The sequence below is a fragment of the Acomys minous genome (assembly GCF_964271855.1).
Source record: "Acomys minous genome assembly, chromosome: 14".
Taxonomy (NCBI): domain Eukaryota; kingdom Metazoa; phylum Chordata; class Mammalia; order Rodentia; family Muridae; genus Acomys; species Acomys minous.
Window position 1 is genome coordinate 55838330 of NC_140496.1, and position 8401 is coordinate 55846730.

General features: G+C 45.8%; 1 protein-coding gene across 1 annotated transcript; it reads left to right on the forward strand.

The window, feature by feature from the left end:
• Positions 1-4927: 4927 nt before the first annotated feature.
• On the forward strand, positions 4928-7965 carry ADAM30 (ADAM metallopeptidase domain 30). Its single transcript, XM_084756817.1, has one exon. It carries the CDS (start codon positions 5683-5685, stop codon positions 7918-7920), a length of 2238 nt encoding a protein of 745 aa, XP_084612943.1. The 5' UTR covers positions 4928-5682; the 3' UTR covers positions 7921-7965.
• Positions 7966-8401: the final 436 nt, after the last annotated feature.

Here is an 8401-nt window from a genome sequence, read left to right on the forward strand (position 1 = left end):
TTTGTGAATTTTCCACTAAAATTTCTCTCCATTATCATTTTATTCTTAGATATAGCCCTTTCTAATTCTCTTTTAAAGTCTGTTTCCAAATTTCATTATTTTTCATTTTGCTTTATCTATGATACCTTAGCAATTTCCTCAAGCCAATCTATAAATTTCTGTCAGTTTTGCTCTAAAACTCTTTCCTCTTAATTAAATTTCTTCTGAAGTTTTTGTAAATTTTCTTCTAGGTCTTGTCTCAATTTTTTAACTATCTTTTTCATTCTTAACTATAAACCTCTCTAATTTGTCTTTCAAAGTTTCTTTTCAAATTTTATATTTTCATTTTGTTTTCTCTGATACCTTAGTGTTTTTCTCAACCTATCTATACATTTCTATAAATTTTCTCATAAGCTTTTTATTTTAAATCAAATTTATTCTGAAAAATTTGTAAATTGCCTTCTAAAATTAGTTTACATTTTTCATCCTTTTCTGCATTATTTTCATCCTAGTATCATTTCTACCTAATTTTTCTTCTAATGTTTGTTTCCAAATTTCATAATTTTTATTTTGTTTTATCTCTAATACCTTAGTTTTTCCTCAGTCCAATCTATAAATTTCTATCATTTTTTCCCTAAAGCATTTTCCTTTGAAGAGGTATAGAAGGCAAAGACGATTATTAAAGTAGAAATAATAGTCACAATCAGTAACTTGCTCTCCTATTCGTATCTTGCCATCATTCAAATGAGCATTGAACAAACTCCAAAAGCAATGTCATATAGTGTATTTCACCTTTATATGCCTATTTTTCACAAACCTATCAACCTTAAAACTTTTTATATCTGTGAAAGTTTAACTCCAATTCTCTCCCTTTATATAACATAAAAAAAAAACAGAAATTTTATCTTTTCTGCAGTTTCATTATGTTTCATATCCCTGGGCTGTTTAGGACAGTGCAGCACTTCTGCCCTGGAGGAAACACAGTCTGGGTTCCTTCCCTGAAACAGGCTCTCACTTTCCATGGGCTCTGTCTGTATCCTCTCCTGGTGACGGTGGCCCTTTTGGCAGCATGGCAGCCTGGGTTCTCAGGCCGGCTTTAGACTGGTGACACCAGCAGCTGTTCCACAGGGCTTGTCAGCAGCCCCGTGAATGGGCCTTGGTTTGTTGGAGGTAGATGAGGGAGCCCTCCCTTCCAGCTCTCTTCAGAAGCTGTGCTTGGAAGAAGTCACCACTGGCAGTACAAGGGAATCCTCCTGTTGTCCTGGCTCCATGCAGCAAGTGGTACCACCCTGAATTGTGCTGGCACAACTGCAGAGCCGCCTATTTGGGGAGGTCTAGTGTCTCTACTGTTTCTCAGGGTAGCCTAGGTTCTGAGCCCCATGGTGGGCTTCATGTCTGAGAGTCCATGTAATAAAGCAACCGTTTTCTTTAGCCCTGCGAGCTTCCAAAGTAATTGACACAGAGACTACAAGCTAAAGCACTGGAGACTGTCCTTATTGGCCTTGGTTTACTCCATCCATCTGCGACCACGTGGTCCTGCAACCCCAGCCTACCAGCCAACTCCATCTCCTTTTTTGCCAAATCCCAAGCTTCAGCATTTTTAAAAATTAACCAGTCACTTTAAACTGTGTGAAGCAAGGTTTACACAAGGACAGGTTGTGTGTGAGACTGGGTCTGGAAAACAACCAGCCCTTGGGAGCCAGAAATTAGCATTAAGATACATAACACACATGGGGGAAATGTTCAAGTCAGTGGTTAGTGGACACCTGCTGAGGGCATCAAAGTAAGTCTACAAAATTATTTACAATCTGTGTTGTTCATTAGAAAGCGTAAATCTTGCAATAAAATGAACATGTGCTGTTTTCTAGATTCACTGTAGATTCACTCTCTAAGAGGGGCTCTGGAAGGAGGGGCAAGGAGGCAATACAGCACATGAAATGTGAAGAGGGCAGGGAGCCTGTGACGCTGTCACACCACCAAGACCTGAGCATAGATGCTGCCTCTCCAGAGCGCCTTCTGCACTCTTTATCATTTTTGTGGGGACATGCCTAACATAATCAACTCATAAAGAAAAGGGTTTATGGGCTGGAGAGATGGCTCAGAGGTTAAGAGCCCTGGCTGCTCTTCCAAAGATCCCGAGTTCAATTCCCAGCGACCACATGGTGGCTCACAACCATCTATAACTGGATCTGGTGCCTCCTTCTGGTGTGCAGGTGTACATGAAAAAAGAGTATTAATACTAATAAATAAATAAACCTTTAAAAAAAAGAAAGAAAGAAAGAAAGAAAAGGGTTTATTTTGACTTATGGCAGTTTTGGACCCTGGTCACTTGGCCTATATCTTTTAGGCCAGTGCTAAGTCAGAACATCAAATCAAGAGTGTGATGTAAGGGAAACTGTCACCTCATGGGCAGGAAGCAAGAAAAGGAAGAATCCAGGGTCTCAGTGTCCCCTTGGAGAGCATACCATGAGTGATACAAGTTCCTCCAACTAGGCCCCACTTCTCAGGAGTTCCAATATCTTGCTAGATGTGGTGGCATATATCTGTACTCTCTAGGGGACACTCAGACTTGAGACCTCACTACAGTTTGAGCATACTTACAGATCAGGACTCTGTCTCTGAAAGAGAAAGACAGACATAGTGTCTTAAAATGTACCATTTCTAGGTTTCTCACAAAGGAGGGTAACTGACACCTACCAGCCCCCCATGGGGAGAGTTAGGGGAAGCTGCTCTGTGTCTGTGGTGTTATTTGCATTCATTACAATGGACAGGGCCTCTGCAAAGAGAAGACACAGGTTCCCTCCTGTCTCCAGGCTGCCCTTCACTACCTCCTCTCTCTCACTCCCAGTGGCTCAACTACAGAGCATGCTGGAACTTTGGCCTGGCCCTCTCTCACCTTCTTACCTCAGTACTGTGTGCCACCTGGTCCTCCCTCTGCAATGCCCAGCCTCCTGCTGGGTGGTCCTGAGGGGAGCCACTGGGATACCTGACCCTTGAAAGCTGGCTGGGCCCTCTGAATGGCTTCCCACCAGCAGATAAAAGTGGCCAGGCCCCTTTCCTCTGTCACCTCCCTTTTCTGTCAAGGAGTCCCCACCAGCTTCCTTCTCATCTCTCCTCTCTGCCTTGCCCAGCATCCTGAAGATGTGAAGGTAGCATTGCCAGCTCACCTATCTAATCTCCAGTTTGTTTACTTACATCCTGGTACCAGGATTAACTCATGTTGAAATGATTATTAGTATTTGATATTTATTTATAATTTTAGTATAATTAGCAGTGACTCCTTAACCAGCTTTATATCCAAATAACCAAGCAAAGATACTAGGGTCTATTTAATTAGCCTATAGCACAATGCTATACAATAATTACTCCATCCTAAACCTCCAGGTTTCCTCCCATTCAGATTTCGCACATTATACTTGCTTTTGTCCCATATCCTAGGTCCAGCGCATTTCTCCTGGTGTTCCCTGGTTTTTTCCACGTGTATCCCTCCTGTCCTCCTTGCTTTTTCTCCTCCCCTCACTGGATGTCCCACCCTATTCTCCTTACTGCTCAGTATTGGCTAATTGGCTTTCATTAGCAATACTGAGACCAAATGGTGGCGTGTTTACACAAAATTGATACAGGAGATACTTAGAATAAACATAACAATGCAATGTCTGGATTTAAACTAAAGGGTCTGGTAGAGAAATCGGTATTTGAATAAATAAGAGTAAACTATACAAAGTCCACAAGAACATTATGCCAACAAACGCATGAGATATTTTCTGAACCAGTGTGCACTGTTACCAGGCCTTTCCTTTGGCTAAAGTCAGCATTCCTTAATGCCACTCAGCTGGCCTTCAGCCTGCCCTTCCTCACATCCAAACCCACTCCTCATACCTCCACAAGCCTCTTCTTTTAACCTGACTACACATCCTGCTTTCCTGTGGTCTCTGATTTGGTTTCCCTGTCTGCTTTGACCACACAGTTCCAAGGAGCAGTATGCTGATGGCTCAGAGACAAGGATGTCCATATAACTGACCACACTTAGAAATCTATCTCATCTTCAGGCGACTAACACACAACAAAGAAACAAACAACACTAACAAAAGAAAAACACCTCACAACTGGTCAAAGTGCAGAGACTAAGACAATGTGGAGTGCTCAGGCAGAAAGAAGCATCTCTTATGCCACATCTTCCTTCACCCTACAAGGCTCAGAGAACATCCAGGAAGAGGTTGAAAAGACTGTGAGTGAGATGTGGAGGAGGACCAAAGTGAAACAGCATCCTCTAGGCATGATGGGGCCTGCTGTAGCTCTGGTCTCAGAGCAGCAGGTGTTGCCTGCACAAGACCAAGGCAGTTAACATCCCAGCTGGGAGGATGGGAGGGCGGCGGTTAGGCAAGCCACCACACCTACTTAGAACAGCATCCTTTCCAATTCTCACTTCCGTAATTCAGAGAATGTGCTCTTGATCCCTCCACCAGCTTCCTAAGTGCTGTATTCTTCTTTCTTTCTTTCCTTCCTTCCTTCCTTCCTTCCTTCCTTCTTTCCACTCTCCCTCCACCCCTTCACCCTTCCCTCTCTCCCTCCACCCCTCCCTCCCTCCCTCCTTCCCTCCACCCCTCCCTCTGTCAGCCCAGGCCCATGACTTCTGGCCACTGACAACTTTTCTAGACCATCAAGAGCTCCCTAACTATGCTCCCACACTTAACCCTTTACCATGGGAAGCAGCCCGATTGAATTTACCAAGAATAAAACTGAAAATGCTTGTCTTCAGTCCTCATGACAGGACTCCGGGGTTTCTGTGGATGGTAAATCCTTCTGTCCTCCGAGTGGAGAACTGTTTTCTTCACCACTGTTGCATCGTTTCTCATCTGTACGTCATTCTACACTCATAACCCACCGTTTACCCTTCTCAGGGTATTCCTGGACTTCCCCACGCGCGCCCCACCAAGTGCTTACTGTGCACACCATCTTGGGAACTCTTGTCATACAGCAAAAGAGGGGAAATGGCCTCAGGAACTTTTTCTGGTTTGGGCACACAGCACAGAAAAGCCAGCAGCTCGAAGACCCAGCGGCAGAAGGTGGGGTGTAGAATCTCAGCGGCTGTTCTGGAATTGTCTGGTGTGCCTTCAGCTTCTTGGTGAGACTTGGCAGAAAATGGGCGCACTTTCCAGTGAGATGTGGAGGGCGCTGTAAAATATCCAATTGGTTTTTCTTTTCTTCTCTTCTTTTTTCTCCCCTCCACCAGCTCCTCCGCCCCATGCACTGCCCCCACCCCCGCGCCCGCCACAGTGCCTCAGACAGGGCTCTTTGTGGAGCCCTGGCTGCCCTGGAACTCACACTGTAGAACAGCCTGGCCTCGACGTCACAGAGATCCCCTGGCCTCTGCCTCCTGAGATTAAAAGCGTGAAACACCATCGCCAGGCAAGACAACTGAGTAGCGCAAACTGTTTTCTCTGTGGTTGGTCAGCAACTTTTCCTCCACTCTTAAGCGCGAGCTTAACTCACTACCCAGAAAAAAGGAAACTGGATGCTTTGGGCAGGGGCACTGAGAGGCTTGGCTTCTCAGGAAACCCTGCCCTGCCTGGGGAGCTGTGCGCTTGGGGCCCCTGCTCTTGTAGAGGAGTCCTATGGAACGCTAGCTCACAAGCCAAAGACTGGAATCGCTCCAACTACTACAGACTCCAGGACAAACCAAGCAGCAAAACAGAACAGATCATGAGGTCAGGGCAGAGAGAGCTCCCCCAACACCCCTGGCTGCTTTTGGCCTTGCTCTTTCTGGAGGCTGTGGGTGATGATGTACTCTTTGACCCGGACTGGGGCTTTGACTCCTATGAAATCACCATTCCCAAAAAACTAAGCTTTAGGAAAGGGGAGGTTGGTGTGGACAATACCTTGTCATACCTCCTACAGATAGAAGGCAAGGAGCATGTCGTTCGCCTGCGGCCCAAGAAATTACTGTTGCCCAGACATCTCCCGGTTTTCTCCTTCAGTCAAGAGGGCAATCGGCTAGAGGATTACCCGTACATACCCAAAGAGTGCAATTACGTGGGCTATGTGGACGGCTCTCAGGACTCCGAATCGACTCTGAGTACATGCATGGGGGGTCTGCGAGGCATCTTGAGCATAGACTCCAGATACTACCAAATCGAGCCGCTCCTGGCCTCCTCCACTTTTGAACATGTTGTGTATCTTCTCAGTGAGGAAGACTTGAGCAATCAGACTTGTGGTAGGGTTGATGAAGAAACAGGTGGGCAAACAGCCCAGGAGCAAGAGATGCCGAGGATAAGCAGCTTCCATCAGTCTTATATGCACCAAAAGTACTTGGAACTGTTCATGATCTTTGATGCGCAAAGAGTCTATCTGTTAAAGGGCAATCTCTCTATGGTGACTAATGACGCCATCCTGCTAACTGCAATTATAGACACCTACTTTCAGGATGTCAGGGTAAGGATCCATCTAAACCTGGTTGAAGCCTGGACGACTCATAACAGAATACGTGTTCACTATGATGAGTTAGCTGAAGCTTTAGGTCAGTTTGTACTGTACAAAGCAGGCGTATTGGATAGTAAGTATCACTTTGATTGGGTACATTTATATATTGCAAAGAGATACATAGATGCTCTGGCATGGTCCTGGGGAAGAGTATGTGGTGTATTTTCTGGATCAGCAAGCACCTTCCTCAATAAAAATGTCCTTGGACCTGCTACTTGGACCACTCATGAGCTGGGCCATTCCGTGGGCATGCTTCACGATGATGAGTTCTGTCAATGCAGAGGCAGGAAGAACTGCATCATGGGCACAGGACGGACAGGGTTTAGTAACTGTAGTTATAATTACTTCGTCTCAAGTGTTTATCATACCACATCCCGTTGTCTAGCTAACCTACCGGGGCAAGTTTATATGGTTAAGAGATGTGGAAACAAAATTGTGGAAGACAAAGAGGAATGTGACTGTGGTTCCAAGGAGGACTGCAAAAAAGACCTGTGCTGTGGGCCAGACTGCAAATGGAGAGAAGGCGTCAACTGCTCCACTGGTCTCTGTTGTCATAAGTGTAACTTTCTTCCATCGGGACATCTGTGCAGGCAGGAGGAAAATGAATGTGACCTCGCAGAGTACTGTGATGGGTTATCAGGTTTTTGCCCGGAGGACACTTACAAGCAAGATGGAACTCCCTGCAAATATAAAGGCGTCTGTTTCCACAAGGGATGCAGATCCAGGTACATGCAGTGCCAGGCCATTTTTGGCCCTTCTGCCAGGGAGGCTCCTCAACAGTGTTACGACGCAGTTAATATGATAGGCGATCAATATGGTCACTGTGGCATTATAAATTTTACTCGATTTCAAAGGTGCAGCAGGGCCAGCACAATATGTGGCAGGCTGCAGTGTATAAATGTTAAAACCATCCCCAATTTGCCAGACCACACTTTTATACTGTCCACCTATCTGAAGACGGACAACCTCACGTGCTGGGGCACAGGCTACCATGGAGACATGATAACCAGTGGCATTCGTGATATAGGTATGATTACCGATGGGACACACTGTGGCCCCAACCGAGTGTGCGTCAACAGTACCTGCATTGACTCTACCATCCTGAATTTCGACTGTTTGCCCAACAAGTGCAACCACCGAGGTTTTTGCAACAATAAAAAGAACTGTCATTGCATGTATGGCTGGCAACCCCCATTCTGTGAAGAGGTAGGATTCGGTGGGAGCATTGACAGTGGGCCCCCTGGACTCAAGACAGAGGATATACCCCCACCAGTTCGAGTTGTGTACGTCATATTGCTGCGTGGTATTTTATTCATCGTCTCGGTGATCGTTGTGTGTTTTAGGCAGCTGATAAAAAATTGGTTTCTTCCTCACCAGCCACTAAACGTAGTCAGTCGAGAATCTGGGGAAGTAGGCTTGAAATCGGAAAACTTGGAGGAGGAGGGGGAGGGGAAGCTGTGATCTGAATGGAAAGTAAATAAAGTAATGAACGAATGGGTGGATGAGCCGATCCTTTTATTTAGTATTCACACAGGGGTCACTTTAGCACTTTGAGTGACGCTTTTGTATTCGTGGTTCATGTAAAGTCCTACTAGTTGCAACACGTTACAGCAGGACTTCTGCATCCAGCAGCAGTTAAACAAGACACAGAGACTTACTCATTTTTATTCTAGTGTAGGCCTCTAGCTCGGGAGACTCTCAACCAGCTCAGTCTAACTTAACCCAGCTATTCTAGGCCACAGCCCACCGCGTGGCCGGCTCTTTCCCTCTCTGCTCCTGTTCCTGTCCATCTGCCTCCATGCTCTGCTGGTGAAGCCCAGATTCTCATGTCTTCTCCCAGGTACCCTCTCTCTGTCCGGAAGTTCTGCCTTCCAGTGTCTTGCCTAGTTATTGGCTGTCAGCTCTTTATTAAGCCAGTCAACAAGTGGGGAAGGTGAATGTT